The 20,261-nt window shown below is 42.2% G+C and overlaps 1 protein-coding gene across 1 annotated transcript; it reads right to left on the bottom strand.

Moving 5' to 3' along the window:
• Positions 1-1,880: 1,880 nt before the first annotated feature.
• Positions 1,881-12,589, bottom strand: GNG3 (G protein subunit gamma 3). Its single transcript, XM_040328995.1, has 3 exons — positions 12,462-12,589; positions 5,039-5,145; positions 1,881-2,295 (listed from the first exon to the last, which is right to left on the bottom strand). Exons 2-3 carry the CDS (start codon positions 5,135-5,137, stop codon positions 2,167-2,169), a joined length of 228 nt encoding a protein of 75 aa, XP_040184929.1. The 5' UTR covers positions 5,138-5,145; positions 12,462-12,589; the 3' UTR covers positions 1,881-2,166.
• Between the last annotated feature and the right edge of the window lie 7,672 nt (positions 12,590-20,261).

Below are 20,261 nucleotides of genomic sequence, written 5' to 3' on the forward strand. Positions count from 1 at the left end.
GGATCTCATATGATCCTGGAAGAGCTCCCTCCATACATATATCGGGATCGGAGCCAATGTAAGTACCCAACCTAGCATATTATACTTCACCTGTGTACCAATGATACCTAGGGCATTTTTTACAATTGTTATGTCCATCAGCACCATCGTTTTACTAATGCTAATATATAATACCATCCAATCTAGTTACAAACAACAATATCGGGGCATACATTCATACTGATACTCACCCTTCATACACACATCCACTTCACTTTCAATCCAATTTCACTTACTTCATTCACATCCATCCAACCTGTAGCTTTCTTTCACACTGTTGTTTTTATTTAATTTCTTTGGCAAACCTTTCTACACACTCTCACTCACCCACCTTGACAGCGTTCACTCCCTACACACACCACACAATACACATACACTGACATTCATTTATCACTCCCATCATCCATACAATTTTTGTCCCTCATTTTAATCACCTTGATATCAGTATGAGGTCCACTCCATAATCACCAACCCTCATGGTTCTGGTATACCCATATTAAATACTACTACAACATTTAGCTATATCATTAGTAATACAAAATGTCCCATTATATTTCCACACATGTTTATGTGAAGATCATATTAGATCTTAATATGCTGATGGGGTTAAGCCTAATTGATGCTACCCATGCTGTTAAAATACAACATCTTACATTAATTACATTTTTATTATAATACTTATTGAATTATCACAGGTGTCATCCATTCCTTTCTCCCCTCTGAAGGTCCATACGTGTGACTCCCTGCAAGCCTTTTCTGTCTGGCTCCCACTTGGAGGAACTGGGGATCCTTTGTGAGGATCTTCGGATCATTATATGCATTTTAGTAACTATCTCCGGTTATATGCCATCTCATTACTTTCTGAGCAGTAAATATATTTTAATATCTTTATAACAGATGTCAGTAATTTGCTAGAGGGTCAGAATTTTAATATTTTTCCTGATATATCCCACCAGAGTACGAAACCCCTGAAGAAGACTGCAACGGTATTGGTCGAAACGCGTCGGGTACTCATATGGAAGTTAATTCTACAATGGCTTATTATGTACTGCACCGTATTGTTGACTATTTTATTACTGTTGGTATATTCCTCAAATTATGTGTAACCAGAGTTTATCATTTTTAATGACCCAACCATGTTGTATCCTATTTATTTTATTGTACAAACCAAGTCAAGATTTAGGAGCTTTAACACTGTAGCCTGGTGTGAAATTTAGCCTAGCAACGATCCTTCACCTAGATATCAGAAATCTTCCAGTTAAAGTTGGAATTAATCATGCAGAGCAAATAGGGCAGGTAGTGCTGTGGTTGGGATCCTAGCCAACGGCCCTAGTGCTGTTAGGTGAAAGTGCAAACCACTTAGTAATTGTGCTGCTCATCTGATCAGCTGACAGTGGAGGTGTCTGCAGACAATTGTTTGCAAATCATGATTGGCCAAGAAGTGCTGGCCAGCCCTTGAGTTCTAATGTACGAAAATATCTGAAATTCAGCATTGTCGAAAGCAGATTTTTTTTTTTTTTAAATGCACTAACCTTGGTTTGTAGACTTGCTGATGATTTGTCTTTGTTCTTTTGCAGAATTCTATGGTGGTGAAGTAGAACTGGCACACTGAATCTTCACGTTGTATGGACCTATTTTTGAATGAACTCAAAAACAGTAATTTTTGCTCTCTGCCTTTAGAAATTGGCTGATATTCAGTCTTGTACTGGGACACCTAACAGTAACTTTTAACTGGGATACAGGCAATTTTTTGTGTAGCTGTGTTCAGTATTTTCGGACTTTAAACGTAAACAAACAGTTCATTTACTTAGGCAAGAAAAATGAAATTTAGACCACTTTTTTTGTCAATATTTATTAATCACAGTTGTATAATTTACAAATAAATACTGGTTGTATAACACCACAGTCTTCCATCGGCATAATTTAAAAGTTTAGGTCCCTTGGGTTGAGAGGACATTGTCAATAATTCTCCATGCTGAGGGAGAAGATGGGCAGCATTAAAACCACTCAATGGCGAAATAAAATCGGGTGCAAGGTAACCATGTTGGTAAAAGACAAGGACGGGAGTGAGTGGGCTGACTGGGCATGTCAGAGACGATGTAGTATTTTTCTGATGTAGCAGATACGTCAGAGGAGGGCACAGAAAAACTTCTTCTCTCTAAATGGGTTTTCAGAAGTGGGCACTGGAGTGATGAGTGGATCTTCACACGCATGGGCATCGCAGAATGTCATGAGATCCGATGCTGCCTTTGAGACCTGCAGGGACAGAGCAGTATAGGAGTTGAGTTTTATTTTATGTCACATAGCATGCTGTAAGCCTCTCTAATCTATAATTTGATACTTCCCATCAATGGCAGTGAATAACAAACTGACTAATACTAAAAATTAAGTATTTTCCTTTTATGAAGTGTTAGGATGGCCATAGATACCTCATGCTGGTATGTGTGGGTTATTTTCCTTTTCTTTTATTTTTTGTTTATTTAAAAAAAAAAAAAAAAAATGGCTTATTGACAAAAAAATTGCACATTCACCTATCCACACATGTGATGTGGAAGGAGGAATCCTCCCTGCTGTGCCATTGCATCTTCCGCTGTCGGAATAAACTGATCAGCAACTGCAGCCATCTGATTGAGAAACATTTTTAAAAGTTCAGTTCAACAGAAGTCGATCATTAGATTCTCTTTTGTCGAGTGGGAACGGCCATAGGTTGAAATGTGTCCGGTCCCTGCTAAACAAGAGCTTTTTCCAAGGTTGGTCCTCTTGGCTATTCCAAAAGGGCAGTTAATAGAAAGATCTCCCCCCCCCCCCCCCCCGACTTGAATGGCTGGGATTAGTTTGAGTGGTAAACTAGTGTGGCCCAAGTTCAATAGTGACACACAACTGTGACCCCACTCACTGAGACATGCTAAATGCAGAAAGGGCCCTTTCATAACTTTACATATTGGTTGACAGTTCTTAATGCTATCAATTTTAGTGAAGCAGTTAAAAAGATCTTATGGTTATCACACTAAGCTGGGTCATGAAAATATGGTTGCCTGATTGTGCACATTCTTGTTTGCAGGCTCTTTTATGAACCACTTTCCAACCGCCTCCTGTAGCTTTACAGGCTGTGTTATCATTCGTTACAGCACAAGCTGAGCCAAGGGGCCCGGCCCCATGGCTTATAGCCAGAACCCACCATTGGGCTGAGCAAATGACAGAAGAGATCCCTGTGTAGGTAAACGCAGAGCTCTACTGACAGCAGCAATGTGCCATTTTTATTTTTTTTTACAAAGCAGGGAGCACAAATTGGCACATTGCTTAGTAAAATTAGCCCATAGTAAACATTGTTGGGCACATATTTAACCCCCTTCTCAGCCAGTGTCATGTGTATAGTATTGTCACTGGTGAATGAACCCCCTCCAGTGTCGGTGTCATATTGCCCACCTCACTATCGCAGTCCCATTATAAGTCACTGATCACCACCATTAGTAGTATAAAAAAAAAAAAATATGTGTAGTCTATCATAGTTTGTTGGCCCTATAACTTTTACGCAATAGGGTGGGGTACCAATAGGTCTGCCGCTTAGCCACCCTAGCTTCTCCTGAGGGTGGGGAAGAAGTTTCGGGTGATCGCTCTCATTCTGTCCAGGGGGGCGTTGCCAGAGGTACTGTTTCACCCTGCATTCTGTGTGGCCAGTGAGGGAGCTTGAGACTGGGCCAGAGGGCGTGGTGACGCCATGTCCGGTGGAGGTGTGCACTATTGCTGGGGCCACGACTTCTGGTTCCAGCCGCGGTCTATGAGAGAGGGCCAGGCTCTGGCTGGTTTGAGCCTGTAATGCTGGAGTGGTCAGCGAGCGGCTCAGGAAGGCGGGACCACCGCGATCCTCCTCGAGAGATGTCCCAGACTGCTACTGGCAATGCCAGCACCAGCCACTAAGGTAAGAGGAACCCTGGGGTGGGTGTTCCCTTTCCGCATTACCCGATTGCGCCACGGGTGTAGACCCCTCTTAGTGGGGGGGCTGGGGTTGGGAGGTGGTACTGGGACCTTGGTGGTGGTTGGTCCTTGGGGCACTCTGTGACACTGCTTAGGAGCAGGCCAAGGCACTCATAGCCCTCTTAAAGAAATGAGATGATGACTTCTCAGAGCTGGTTTGTCTTGAATATGTAATCTTATCCCATAGCCCCAGGCTAGCCCTTTGCCAGCGTAGCAGAGTATTGCACCAGCCACATCGGTCTTGCCCTCCACTAATGAAGTCAACCAGGTCTTTGAAGAGAAGATTTCCTACTGTGAACTATGGTGGTGGACCTCCTGGTGAAATGATAGGCTCTCATGTCCTAAAGCGAACAATTCCTATCGCTTTATTGGGCCTTGGAAGGCTGTGTACATCGATGAATGCAAGTCAGTGGCTACATGTGGCTGTACTTGTGTTATCGCAGCAGAAGTGATCAGCGTTTGCATGAGTACAGATATAAACAGCCATCTGCAGGAAAGTGCTGGGGGTTTTATACTATGACACAGGAGCGGATTAATGTCTGTGTGCACAAGGCCTAAAGTAGTTTCCTCTTGTTCCTTTATTGTTTACTTGCAAAGAAAATAACCTTTAACCAATATGCAACAAAACCTACAGTGCCTGTCACTACCTTGTCATTAAAGTGTTAAATTAGCTGCCCAGTACCCTCAAAATGCTGACAGCCCAACTAGAGATTTAAAGGCTGAAAAAGGTAATGAAATCGGTCAGAACAAATTATGTTTATTTTGATGCTCTAGCACTTAATCACTACAGCTTTGTATCTTTTTGTTTCTCTTTTTGAATTGGGTAGGTAGTGATTAATGTGTAATTTCAGAAAAACTAAGAAAAAAAATGCAGATTAAGGACAGTGGGAATTACAATGAACAGGAACTAAATGGGTTCAACAATGAACAAATTGCTTTGGCTGGAAATATGCTGGCTTATATTTTTATATTGTTTGTTAAACATTGGATTATACACAGTGCCAACATTACATGGTATACATACTTTAATACGACACATCGATGCTTCAATTTTTAGCTGCTCCACAAGCTTTCTGGCCTGTCCAACACTTAGTGTGTTGTTCACAGGGGTGTCCCCTTTCATTGTGCTGCCTAAATAAAGAAAAATATGTACGGTAAGTGGTCTGTTTACTTGCATATACTGTATGTCTAGGCTGAGAGTTCTGCCCCTCCAAACAGAGGAGAGACAAAGCAACTCTGCTCATTATACAGTGGTATCAAAAATTACATATTAGTATGGAGAGGAAAACGGTTCAGGAATTTTGTGAACATAACCAACAATAAATTTTAAGTCTTGAAAATAAAATACACCAGAACTGGTTTTCAGATGACTGCTATTTTTGGTTGTTTATTTAAATCTGATGTAATAACTCATTTATGTAATTTACATCTGACAAAAAAAAAATATAAAGTATAACCAAAGTACTTGAGTTATTGGCGTCAGGTCCTCAGTACTTCTTTACCTTGCAACTATTGAGGTATGGACACTGTTCTATAGATCTTCTCATTAAATAAAATACTTAATGGGTTAGTGCAGAACTTGTTGACAGATAACAGCGGTTAATTACGAGGTGACTAATTAGTATTCACCTTCTTTCTCTGCCCATTTAATATTTGAACGCCCATTAATTCGCTCTGGGAATTATCAGTCATATACACTGATCAGTCAAAACTTTATGACCACCTACCTAACATTTAGTAGGTCCCCCATTTTCCACCAAAACAGCTCTGACCCGTCGTGGCATGGACTCCACTAGACCTCTGCAGGTATACTATGGTATCTGGCACCGAGCCAGCAGTAGCAGAGCGTTTAATTGCTGTAAGTTGCATTGCAGGGCCTCCTATTGATTGGATTTGTTTTTCCAGGACATCCCACAGATGCTCTCAATGGAATGAGATCTGGAGAATTAGGAGACCAATTCACCACACCATACTCGTTATTTTGTTTCTTGAACCATTTTTTTAGTATGGCAGGATGCATTATACTGCCGAAAGAGGCCACTGCTATCAGGAAATACCATTTTCATAAATGGATGTATTTGGTCAGTAACCATATTTAGGTAGAAGGAATGTGTCAATTACCATCCACAAGAATGGTAGGACCCAATATTTCCCAGCAGAACAATGCCCAAAGCATTACACTGTCTCTAACGGTTTGCTTTCTTCCCATACTATATCCTGGTGCCATCTCTACCCCAAGTAAGTGGTGAAAACACACCCAGCCATACGTACGATCTAAAAGTAGCATAATTCCTCAAACCAGGCCACCTTCTTCCATTGCTCTGTGGTCCAGTTCTGGTGCTCACATGCCTATTGTAGGCGCTTTTGGCTGTGGACATATGTCAGCATGGGCACCCTTACTGGTCTGCGGCTACACAACCTATGTGTTCCATCAACACATCAGCTTCATGGACAACATATTAACTTGCCTAATATATCTCACCAACTTTCAGATGCCATTGTAAAGGGATAATCAATGTTATTCACTTAACTTGTCAGTGGTCTCAAAGTTTTGACTGATCAGTGTAATTACATAAGCCAGTCATAACCAGGTTTGGTATAATCTGCAGGTAAGTGGCCTGTACATGGGCACCTTGCATTGGGATGAATGTTTTGGTATTGGTTTGGTGCACAAAATAAAATGTGAATTTGTATAGCCAAATTTTCTTTACACTGTACAGCTGGATTGTCGGGTATCTTTCAGGTCAACACAATTCTAAGATTTATTTATTTATTTATTTTTTACTACCACTGGTGGTACTTTAAATGCCTTTCAACAACATACACAGATGAGGCCTCGTATGTTTGATGCAACAAAATGGATGTGAGTTATTGGTAAAACTTTAAAACTGAATCTTACAAAAGGTTTCATACTCAAACTTTAGAAACTCTTAAACTTTCCTTTGCTGTAACATCAAACCCACACCAGAACATGTTTATACACTTTACTAAAGAGTGTACTTAGTTAATGGTGAGTGTACTTAGTTAATGGTGGGTCACTGACAGGACATTCCACAGTGGTAGCCTGGCACTTAACTGTTAACAGGATTGGGTCAGTGGAGCCCATTCAATGCATGAGCTGAAAGTTAAAAAATCTCTAGATTGCCATATGTCTTAAAGGGGTTGTAAAGTCTAAACATTTTTTGCCTTAATATTTTCCTTGCATTAAGGTAAAAAATGTTTAGGTGTCAGAATAGCCCCCTCAGCCCCCCTTTACTTACCTGACTCCCCTTTCGATCCAGCGCCATGCGTGTCGGCAGATTGTTTCTCCCCTCACTTCCGGGTCTCCGCGGCTTTGCTGGGGCACAGGGAGCCATTGGCCTGCCAGTGCTGTCAATCGAAGCCAGTGATGACTGAGCAGGGGGTGAGGCTCAGTCCCTTTGTCTGTGTCAGTGGACTCAGCAGAGGGACTCTGCATCCCATGGGGGTACTGGACAGAGAGGAGGGACCAGGAGCGCTGGTGGGGGACCCAAAACGAGGAGGTTCCTACCTGCTCTGTGCGCTTCTATTACACAGTGTTGGTAAGTATAGAAATGTTTGTTATATTTTTTTTTATGTTTTAGCTTTACGAAACCCTTTAAGCCAGGTACACACCGGTAGACATTTGCCGGTTAAAAATAAAATGGCTGATATTCTGCCCGTGTTTATGTCGGTCTGCCCATTTGGCTGGCTTCTGTCAGACCAGCATGCTGGAAAACTCCTGATCAGCATTGTACTAATGTTGGATGGTTAGTACAGCAACTCTGACTGGAGCTTTTAGTTTTTTCCATGCAACCCACTGGGTTGCACAAAAATTGTTTAAGTGTGTATCAGGCTTTACTTTAAAGCCTGATACACACGGCACAATTGTTTGACGACCAAGCTTCTGATTCTTGTCAAAAGGGCATGTGTCAGGATCTTGTCTTGCATACTAACGGTACGCAAATTGTCGTTTGACAAACACGAACGTAGTGACGTACTATGAGTGTATAAAGAGGAAGTTTGTTTCTCAAGCACCACCCGTTGGGGCCCTTCTGCTAATTTCGTGTTAGTAGAAGTTTGGTGAACGTTGATTCGCGATTTTCAGAACATACAAAACAAATGCCTTTTAAAATATGTTTGGCATAACTACATACTGTACAAAGCAGCTTCATTATTATCCCATTAAAGAAGATGAAAATTTTGACATTTTATCAATTGTCACGAATGTTAATTCTAGATTACGAACAGTAGTTCACAAGACCAAACTATTCCCAGTCGTTCCTTGATTCCACGTATGCGTGTTTGTGCTTTTGACTTTTGTGTGACGGATTTGTGTACTGATCACGTCGGTCGCCAAACATTTACTAGCCTGTCATCCAACATTTGTTGGCCTAAAATTGGAAAAGAATTGTCTAAAGGAGCGTACTAACAGTAAGAATTTCAGACAACAGCCTGTAAAACGACAATCCCCTTCTGATTTTCATACTGTGTGTACGAGGCTTTACACAGGCCCCACTCCAACACACAGATTTGTGAGTTGTAATTCATACCCAGTGTTTATTCATTCACTATAGCCCTGTACACACGATCAGTCCATCCGATGAGAACGGTCTGATGGACCTTTTTCATCGGTTAACCGATGAAGCTGACTGATGGTCCGTCGCGCCTACACACCACCGGTTAAAAAAACGATTGTGTCAGAACGCAGTGACATAAAACACAACGACGTGCTGAAAAAAAACGAAGTTCAATGCTTCCAAGAATGCGTCGACTTGATTCTGAGCATGCGTGGATTTTTAACCGATGGTTGTGCCTACTAACGATCGGTAAGGAATCCATCGGTTAAATTTAAAGCAAGTTGGCTTTTTTTAACCAATGGTTAAACAACCTATGGGGCCCGCACACGATCGGTTTTGACCGATGAAAACGGTCCATCAGACCGTTGTCCTCTGTTTAACCTATCGTGTGTACGAGAGTGGTATTACTCCTCAAGAAATATGCTGAACTTTATATGCACAATTCTCTTTGCTGCACCAACATTGCTTGTGTTGGTACGGCGATCTGTCAGTTTTATTTTTGTTGTTCAGACCGCTGGGTTGAATGAAAACAAACTGTGCATACACGTTAGCATCTTTGAATGTTCACAACTCCAAGGTTTGTATGTAGGGGACTTACTATATATTGTAGTGCAAAATGCTACCCCACTGCACTACAATATACAGTAAGTAAGGTTCATTACCACATGCACAGTGGTGCATTGGGATGCCATTAAAAATTAATAGCAATGCATATGTGCTTTTTAACTTGTTACTGCAACACAAAGCCAGCCTAAATGAACACATGTGGAGGCTGCCATTGCTGACTTGTCATTCTGGAAATGCTGATTCTCTGACTGTAATACTCCTTGAGTCATTTATTTGAGCCACATTTAGGGACTAGGATAAGGACTTCTGACTTTATCTTGACTATTCCAATCTGCAGATCTGTTCCACACCACTGATGTCAGTGGGTCAGCATAATAGCCAGGCAACTAGAATATGTATAAGGAGGTCAGCGACGGCCACCCCATGTTTCTCTTAGCCCCCATTTACATCTAGGCGTTTTTACGCCTGTAGTGCTACGCCGCTGCCGCCAGAGGGATGAAAACACATGTCCCTCTTTGGAGATGGTTCACATCTCCACGCTGAACGCCGGACGCCTGCCGCCTGAAAAAAGGTCCCGGACCTTTTTTTCAGGCGGCTTTCGGCGTTTGGCTAGGAGATGGGAAGCATCTCCATAGAGGGGGTCAATCTGGGGCACATCTAGGCGGACAATACCAGCGTTTTGTCGCCGCAAATCGCGGTACAAAACGCCGCTATTTGTAATGCGATTTGCGGCGACAAAACGCCGCAAATTTGTCTGCCTAGGTGTGAATGGAGCCTTAGGGAAAGTTTTATTGTGTATGTACAGTGCTTCTGTTCCCACAGCACCAAAAGTGGGATCGGCAGTGGCAAAGCTTTCTGTCAGTTACATGGCCTTCCATGCTTCTTACACAATTGTTTTGTCTATTAATTTTATTTTTGTGCCTTGTTCTATTTGAAACAAAATATATAAGTGTTTCGAGAAATATACACAATAGAATTATGCTGGCCATACACTTCCTGAAAAATCGTCCGAACGAACTTTCAAAAAACGAACGTTCAGTCGTGAGCGCAAACGATAGTGCCATCATGTAATGACCGATTAATCGTTCAGTGGACATAAATAGAAAAAATGTGGTTCATTTTTTTTACATATACCTAGTGCAGAAAGTTTGGACGGGAAACACATTAACCTTCCGATTTATCGTTCGTTCGCCAGAATATTTCCAAACTTGTCCTTTGTTTTTTCTGCTCAAAAACGTCCCAACGATTATCGATTTTGTGCCCATTAACTGTACGAAAAACGAACGAACTGTCTGAACGACCGATTTTCTCCTGATTTTTCGTATAGGGTATGGCCAGCATAAGTTTGACAAAAAAAAGGCTTTGGTCATGGGTGTCCTCTGGGATGCATTCTACTATGAAGAGACTTATAACTTAACTTAAGTCCCTAGTGGAGCAATTATATCTCCCAGATTGTCTGAAAATATTTTGGTGACTTCCTGAAAAGGCTTGATCACCTGTGCAATGTGTTGATGTGCAATTAAACTCCAGCACACAAACATGCATGCTCTTGTTTATGGCTTTTGGTAAGACCGGCAGAGCATGTCAACATCAGACCTGCTCAAAGCATTTAGTAATGCATATTTTAGAATTCAGCCTTGTGCCTAGTACACACGTACGGGATTCCCGACGGTAAAAAATGAGCTGGGAATCCCGAGGGGAAAACCGAGAACCTGCTTGGTAACTTTCCCCCTGTACACACGAGAGGTTTTCCAGACAGGAAAACTGCGGTAAGAGCTTTGGCCGGGAATCCCGGCCGTGTGTATGCTCCATCGCAGTTTTTCCCATAGGAAAACTGCTGGGAAAAAGACCACTGGGAATCCCAGCGGGAAAAAAGAGAATATGTTCTCTTTTTTCCTAACAGGAAAACTGCGATGGAGCATACACACGGCCGGGATTCCAGGCCAAAAGCTCTCATGGCAGTTTTCCTGCCAGGAAAGCCGGTCTTGTGTACGAGGCATTATTGTTTAAAGTGGAACTAAACTTACCTCCTATCGTTTCCTCAAGTGCACCAACATCTTCACCTGCTCCTCCTCTAGGTTTGGGACCTTTGACCGTCTTGATGGGCCAGGCTGGAATGACATAACTCCTGCACATGGGCTTGGAGTTCATTGATTTTTGGCATCAAGGCGTGCCGAAAATGCACAGTACGCTGAGTTGTGCATGCACACTCCAGTGTACGTTCTGAAGGTGACTGTAAACAAGCAGCTAAGTTTGCTGACTGTTGAAGAGACTTAGCAAGTCTCTTCTGCAATAGAGCATACCTGCTACATTTTTTTTTTTAGTTTTCAGTTATGTTCCGCTTAAATTTGTCCTTTTCACGGTCCTGGTACAATGAGTTTTGAAGCACCTTGCAGGGTAGGTTAATTATACCCAGAACCACTGATTGAAATCCCAATACTGAAATGACCATTGTATTAGGAAACTGACTGCTGGGTCGTTTATATATTAAAAATAAATGGTTAAAAGAACTGCATATACAGTACAATATACAGAGATGGCTAGCATATCATTTTCATAATGTGACATAAAAAGATAAATTATTTTTCAAAATTGCTATCTAGCCATAGTTTTATACCTATTGTCTATAAATATATACACATGTTCATGTAAAAAATACATTCCCGGCTCGGTTTAAGGCTACCATATGATCAGAAAAGGTCACATGGCAGGGTGTTGGCAATGAATCTGTTTGTTTCAATTACAATTGGCCTCTTTCTCGTATGCATTCAACATCTATTTTGCCTGATATTCCTGGAATGCGGCGTACAACATACCTAAATACAACATAATATATTCTGTCGTGATGAAAAATAAAGTCATACCCTCTGTTAACCTTATGGGATAGCCCTTGTTACTATATGAAGCATTTACCTCTTCCTGATAGCACAGGCCATTTTCCCAATATTATCCCCCCTTAGCCATAACCTTCTATCATGATTGCAAACACTAAAATAAAAATCTACAATTATATTCTATACATACACACACTAACTGCAAATACAATCACACTATAATTTATTGCTAATACATTTTAATCAAGCTTTCCTGTGTATTTTCTTTTTCTATTCATCCAGACAACATGGTAGATATATAGCTGGATGGACAGTAGAAGCAGGGAGGGGCTGTCTGTTCTCAGACTCTGGGGATATGACAGGATCCCCCCCTATTTAGTGTTAGGAACGACACTTCTTTCCTTCCTTTTCCATATCATAGCATTCCCCATTCTTCTATCCTAGAAATGATTGTGTGATTGGTACCCACCTGTCTGTTTTGGTGATGGAGGGATACAGGATGCTGAGCACAGCTCCTTCACTGCAGCTACACCAAACACTCACACCCTGCAACAAAGAGAAATGGGGGAGGAGAGACTGGAGGAAGGAGGAGGATAGTGAGAAGTGGCTGAATGATTGAATATGGTCACACAGTGTTATGGGAGAAAAAAGAAAGGGGGAGGAGAAATGGAAAAGCGACTGGACGTAATGGCAAGGTCTGCAAATTTATTGCTAATGAATACGGACCAGCAGCACTCAGATAACCAGGGAGAAAATCACACAATGCTTAAAGGAATATCCTATCATAATTGAAGTCCTGCCAATATAACAGTAAAAAAATCCCTGCAATTATCTATTGTGTTACACTACATTTACGTTTACGTATTATAAATTCTAATTCATTTTTAGTTATTATAGATGACATAAGCAATAGGAAGCTTTGAAGCATTTTTTAAAGACAATATAGATATAGAGGGGCACTGAGATGTATCTGTGTTGCATTTCTAATTTTATTAGCTATTATTTTTACCTATTTTTAATTTATTTTATTTTGTTTACCTATTATTTACCATTATTACCTATTTTCCCTCCCTTTTGCGATTGATCAATTCAGTGTGTCTTTCAAAACCAAAATGGCTGCTGCAGTTTTTCACAGTGCAGCTTACAGCAACCTCAAGAGAGAAATGCCCCGTACACACCATCACTTTATGTGATGAAAAAAAAACAACGTTTTTAAAAAACGGCAATATAAATGACCCTGTGTGGGGGAAAACGTAGTTTTATGTCTTGTGAAAAACGACCCAAAAAAATTGAAGCATGCTTCAATTTTTTGTGTCGTTTTTTGTTTCACAAAAAATCACAGTGTATAGCAAAAACGACGTTTTTAAACCTGCGCATGCTCAGAAGCTAGTTATGAAGCGAGCTTCAATGGAATAAAGTGCTGAACGTAACCACGTTTTGCTAGAGCATTGTGAAAAAACGATGGTGTGTAGGCAACGTCGTTTTTGAAAATTGAAGTTTCAAAAACGTCGTTTTTTACTTCACAAAAAATAAGGCATACAAATAAATCCAACAATTGGCTAATAAGCTTATTTTTCACAATGACAACCAATATGAGCTGCAAACAATAGTCACATGGCTGAAAATAACAACAACCATAAGGCCCCTTTCACACGGGGCGGATCAGTAATGATCCGCCCCAAGAACCTCCGCTTGCTCAGCGGGGATCGCTCCATTGATCCCCGCTGAGCCGTCGGATGACAGGGCGCACTGTGCAGGGACCGCCCTGTCTTTTCTCCGCTCTCCTCTATGGGGGGATCGGATGAACACGGACGATCTGTCCGTGTTCACCCGATTCGATCCGCCAGACGGATGGAAAAGTAGGTTTTTCCTCCGTCACACTTTGGCGGGTCGGATGTCAGCGGGTATGTCACCGCTGACATCCACGGCTCCATAGAGGAGCACGGAGCGCCCGTTCAGATCCGCCTAAAAAATTGGCAGGCGGACCTGAACCATGTGGAAGAGCCCTAACAAATAATTTAGAGCATGGGTCTTCAAACTGTGGCCCTCCAGTTGTTTAGGAACTACAATTCCCATCATGCCTAGTCATGTCTGTGTATGTCAGTGTGTTACAATGCCTCATGGGATGTGTAGTTCTACAACAGCTAGAGGGCCGTAGTTTGAGGATCCCTGGTTTAGAGCCTAGTAATATGATAATGAGCCTAATGAATCGACCCCAAAGCCCCATACACACGGCCAAATGTCAAGCGGCATCCACTGGTTCAATAGAAACTGGCCGACATTCGCCCCGTCTGTACTGCAGATAGTCCTGTTCTGCCGGTGTCCCAACGAGAAATGACCCCTGTCGAATAATGCCCGCCCTGTACTGTGCAGGCACAGCGCTTGCGTAGTATGGAGCACTATGGAGCCGACGAACATGAACAGCAGTACACGGCGCCTACGCAAAGAAGACAATGTTGTACCACATGCTCCCGATGCTTGTGCAACTCCGCAAGGGGCGGGTGTATTATTGATTGAACTCTGCAAGGGGCGGATGCCTACAGAAGAGGCCGTATTGTATCACGATGGGCGGGGCTGATACGATGGGGGTAGATTTCTCAAAGGGGCGGATGTTTTATTGATTAAAGCGTGTGAGGGGCGGATGTGTTATGTAGTTAAATAGGCCCTGCAAACCCGCCCATCAACATTGAAAAACCAGCCCTTATCAGCTCTGCCCATCATTCTAAAATACTGGCTCTTCTGTAGACATCCGCCTCTTGCAGAGTTCAATCAATAATACACCCGCCCCTTGCAGATTTGCACGAGCATCGGGAGCGTGTGGCACAATACAGTAAAACCTTGCGAGCGTAATTTGTTCCTGAAACAGCTTGTAATCCAAAGCACTCTTATATCAAAGCAAATTTCCCCATAAGATATAATGGAAACTCAAATGATTCGTTCCACAACCATTTATTCATAGGTTCTTCAGTTTATAGTCCATATACAAAAAATTATAGCAATCTGACCAGGTTGTGTAACCATAAAGTATCCATCCACAAGGGGATTAGAAGAAAAACCCAGCAGGAGCTACAGAGTATAAAATAGATGAGAGGCGCCTCTAATGCCACGTACACACGATCGGTCAATCCGATGAGAACGGTCTGATGGACCGTTTTCATCAGACCAAACCGATGGTGTGTAGGCCCCTTCGGTTATTTATTCATCGGTTAAAAATGTTGAAACTTGTTTTAAAATTAACCGATGGAAAAAAAAACGATCGTTTGTAGGCACGTCCATCGGTTAAAAATCCACGCATGCTCAGAATCAAGTCGACGCATGCTTGGAAGCATTGAACTTCATTTTTTTCAGCACGTCGTTGTGTTTTACGTCACCGCGTTCTGACACGATCGTTTTTTTTAACTGATGGTGTGTAGGCGCGACTGATCATCAGTCAGCTTCATCGGTTAACCGTTATCAGACCGTTCTCATCGGATTGACCGATCGTGTGTACAGGGTATTAGTGTAGCAATAAGTTGCTAAATGTTTTACCTTCATTAAATGTAACCATATTGTTACACTTGGAGGCGCCTCTCTTCTCTTTTATACCCAGTTGTGACATGACACTACTTGTATATCAAGATATCGCTTGTATATCACGTCACAATGTATTAAAACATTTTGCTTGTCTTGCAAAACACTGTCAAACCAAGGTACTCTTAAACCAAGTTTTTACTGTATTGTCTTATTTGCGCAGGTGCCGTGTACAGCTGTTCATGTTCGGAGACTTTCGCCAGCTCTGTAGTGCTTCGTACTGTGCAAGCGCTGCGCCTGCGCAGTACAGAGCGGGCATTATTCAACGGGGGTCATTTATCGTCACAACACTGGCTTCTGTCGAAGAGCATGACCGAAAAATGTAGGCCGACTAGTTCCCGATCTGCGCTCTCAGCTAATGGGTAAGATCGCTGACTGGAGTGTTCTAGCATTGGGGGGGGGGGGGGGGGAACAGAACACAATAGAACAGCAGGGGAGATCGATGTACTAACACTGGATTGTTAGTACAGCGTCTCCGACATGTGCTGTCAGTTTTTATTCGTTCAGCCTGCTGGGTTGAATGAAAAAACTATTAGCGTGTACTAGGCTTAAATTGATTTTAAAGGGAATTCATCAGTTTAGAAATGTGAGAGCACCCATTTCTCTACTACTTTTTCAGTTTTGCGGGAATGTGCTCCCGGGCTGAGTTTCGAATTCCCGCTTCACTAATTCACTCTTCCAAGTATATATGAGGTCTTAATATCTGGTAAGCTGCCATTTTGTTTAACGGTGGGGACGAGCTGACTTTTTTTATTCCATAAAAAGAGTATTGCTTGACTTCCAGTGGTAATTTGTGTTCTGATTAGAAAGAACTGTTCAATTTTACAATGTGACGTTATGCAAGTTTTATTACATTATAAAGAATTTAATAAGCAGATAGGCTTTTATTTAGACATTTGCCACTAGGGATGACCCGACGGTTCGGACCAAACTTTTGCAGGTTATCCCTGTCACTTAAGCAAATAAGCAGGGTTAGGAGTGACATCACTTCCCACATTTGGCCACTGACCCCAACACCCTGGCTCCCATCAGCCAGAGTTGTGGGGAAGAGGCCCTTGTCCTCTTCAACAAGACATATGCATCTAATATGCATTTCCTTAAGCCTCATACACACAGTTCGATTTTCGGAAGGGGATTGTCTGTTGACAGACTGTTATCTGAAATTCTTACTGTTAGTACGCTCCTTTTGACAATTGTCCAATTTTCAAACAACAAATGTTGGGTGACAGGCTAGTAAATTTTATCAAACGACAGCTCCACATCAGATTTTCGGATGATCGGTACACAAATCCATCACACAAAAGTCGAAAATACAAACACGCATGCATAACACCCAACTGTCCCTGATTTCGAGGGACTATGCCTAATTTCGAGCAATGTCCCTCATTCCTCCTCATTTGTCCCTCATTTTGGTCTGATCTATATAGATATATATAAAAAGCACTTTTTATCTATCAAAAAGTGTTTTCCAGTCCTACATTTTTCATCTGATTTATAAATTGCTGCATTTGTAAATTCCAAAAGGCAATATAAAGGAATAGTAGTGGTTAAAAAAAATGCTCCTGTGGATTTAAAGCGGGGGTTCACCCAAAAAACTAATTTTGAACATTAGATTGAGGCTAATTGTGGGAAGCACAATCGGGTGTTTTTTTTAAAAACAATGCAGTACTTACCGTTTTAGAGATAGATGTTCTCCACGGCTTCCGGGTATGGTCTGCGGGACTGGGTGTTCCTATTTGATTGACAGGCTTCCGACCGTCGCATACTGCGCGTCACGAGTTGCCGAAAGAAACCGAACGTCGGTGCGCAGGCGCCGTATAGAGCCGCACCGACGTTCGGCTTCTTTCGGCAACTCGTGACACGCTGTATGCGACGGTCGGAAGCCTGTCAATCAAATAGGAACGCCCAGTCCCGCAGATCATACCCGGAAGCCGTGGAGAACATCTATCTCTAAAATGGTATGTACTGCATTGATTAAAAAAAAAACACCCGATTGTGCTTCCCACAATTAGCCTCAATCTAATGTTAAAAAAAAATTTTCGGGTGAACCCCCGCTTTAACCAATCTTGTTTTTTTTGTACAATTCTCCTTTAAGGGGGTGTGTCAGGGGGCGTGTCCTATGCCTGCATTCTTTTGCTGATTGGTGTCCCTCATTCCCATCTCAAAAAGTTGGGAGGTATTCACATGCTCGGAATCCATGCTCGCCAAACACAAAATTAGCAGAAGGGGCCCAAAGGGTGGTGCATAAGAGCTGAAATTTCTTGTAGTATGTCACTACGTTCGTGTTTGTGGCACGACAATTTGTGTAACGTTAGTATGCTATACAAGATCCTGGCACACGCCCTTTTGACAAAAATCAGATGCACAGTTGGTCAACAATTGTACCGTGTGTACGAGGCTTAAGGCACTACATGAAGTACCCACCTAAAATACATACCAAACTCAGATGGTCTAGTATGCATTTTGGGGTGATGGTTTTATTTTCAGAAAAAAGTGGGTGCCTTCACCTAAATGTAAGCTGTAAGAAAAAGTTGCTTTAAGAATAAAAGTATTCCACTCACTAGATATATGTAAATAGTGTGCATGTCATCCTTGAGAGTTTGGTCATCAGAGGAACTGTAGAGATCGGCAGGCAAGTGGCTGGTGTAGGCAGAGTGGTGCTAGGGAGCAGCTGGACGTCAGTCAGTAAGCAGCTGGATGAAAGAACATGAAGACTGCTGTGTACTAATCCAGCTGTGTCGCGGCTTCCGGATCCTCGCAGCCCGCTCGGCAGAGCTGCGAGGATCCAGAAGCTATGCCGAGTGGGCTGTGAGGATCTGTAAGCCGGACCTACAGCTGGATTATCTTGCGTTATAACTCACAGCTCACAGTGGTCTTCATGTTCTTTTTATCCAGCCGTTTACAGAGTACCGTCCAGCCATTTCCTTCAATACACAAAGCTTCCCAGCAAAAGCGGCAGTTAGAGAGTTGAAAGAAACCAATCACCACTGACATTGTATGACTGCGCAGTTTTCATTCAAAGTGTGACAGCGCTGAAAGCTGAAAATTGTCCTGAACAGGAATAAGTGGTTAATCTTCAACTGCCATAATGCTGCACATGTGATCCATAATGACACCAGCCATCGGATGGTTTGATAGTTTGGTTAAGAGCACAACCAATGAGATAGTTAGCATTCCCGGCATGCCAGGAATAGAAATGTTTTTTCAAACTGTTAAATTGATGGGTTTCCTTCCGCTTTATACAGGTAGAAAACTTTTTTTTTTTTTTAAATAACACACAGGCACTAGGATGCAGCTTTTTATCTGACAGAGGGGATGATATAAAGATCAGATAGTGGCTTAACAACCACTTTAATATCCCCTTCTGTTCTAAAATTCTTTGAAAACTGAGGCCCAGATTCACAAAGGAGATACGACGGCGTATCTCCAGATACGCCGTCGTATCTATGCGCCTGATTCTTGGAATCAGTTACGCATAGATTTGTGTTAGATCTGACCTGGCGTAAGTCTCTTACGCCGTCGGATCTTAACTGCATATTTACGCTGGCCGCTAGGGTCGTGTACGCTGATTTACGCTTAGAAATATGTAAATCAGCTAGATACGCGAATTCACGAACGTACTCCCGGCCGACGCAGTACAGATACGCCGTTTATGTTAGGCTTTTCCCAGAGTAAAGTTACCCCTGCTATATGAGGTGTACAAGCGGCGTACCAATGTTAAGTATGGCCGTCGTTCCCGCAACGAAATTTGAAAATTTTACATCGTTTGCGCAAGTCGTCCGTGAATGGGGCTGGACGTAATTTACGTTCACGTCGAAACCAAAACGGCCTTGCGGCGTACTTTGGAGCAAAGCACACTGGGATATGTCCACAGACGGCGCATGCGCCGATCGTGAAAAACGTCAATCACGTCGGGTCACGAGTGATTAACATAAAACACGCCCCCCTGTTCCACATTTGAATTAGGCCGGCCTATTTACGCTACGCCGCCGCAACTTACGGAGCAAGTGCTTTGAGAATACTGCACTTGCCCGTATAAGGTGAAGGTGCCTTTGATCTATGAGTGTAGGTGACTTATCCAGAGTAATTTTTGTATCTATCACTATCCATAGTACTTACCAATCTAGATGTCTGTATCCCGGTGATGTCCATTGGCTCTACAGCCGGAACTGAAACATCCAACAATGGCTCTGAAACAGCTGCGTACAAATGCCCGGGTCCTCTTGATTTTGCAGGGCTTTTTGGTTGGGGTATCTGCAGGCTGGTCTACTATAGCTGCCCTTCCTTTGCTGGGTTTCTCTTTGGTGTTTTTCAGAGAAAGAAGCTGATTATATTTAAATTGGTTCAAGAATAAAGAAACACGCTTTAAATGTGCTTACAGTGGTCAGTTATTATTAATTTGTTTAAAAAGATTATTATTGTTATTATTATTATTATCATTATCATTATCATTATTACATAGCAGCAACACTTAAAAAAAGGAGGCATACAGTACAGTTACAATATGATAGTAATCAGAGGGCCCTGCTTGTATTCCAAAAGGATACAAAAAAGTGTTGCTGTAACTGTTTAAAGATTGTTAGCTTTGTTTTGGCTTAATTTGTTAGTCAAGTCCATCTAAATCGCTAGTTCCTCTAAATTTACCCTCTCCCCAGATTGACAAAATTGTCTTGCTGGGGGTGGCTCCATTTCCCCTTCA

Source organism: Rana temporaria, chromosome 11 (genome assembly GCF_905171775.1).
Source record: "Rana temporaria chromosome 11, aRanTem1.1, whole genome shotgun sequence".
NCBI lineage: Eukaryota > Metazoa > Chordata > Amphibia > Anura > Ranidae > Rana > Rana temporaria.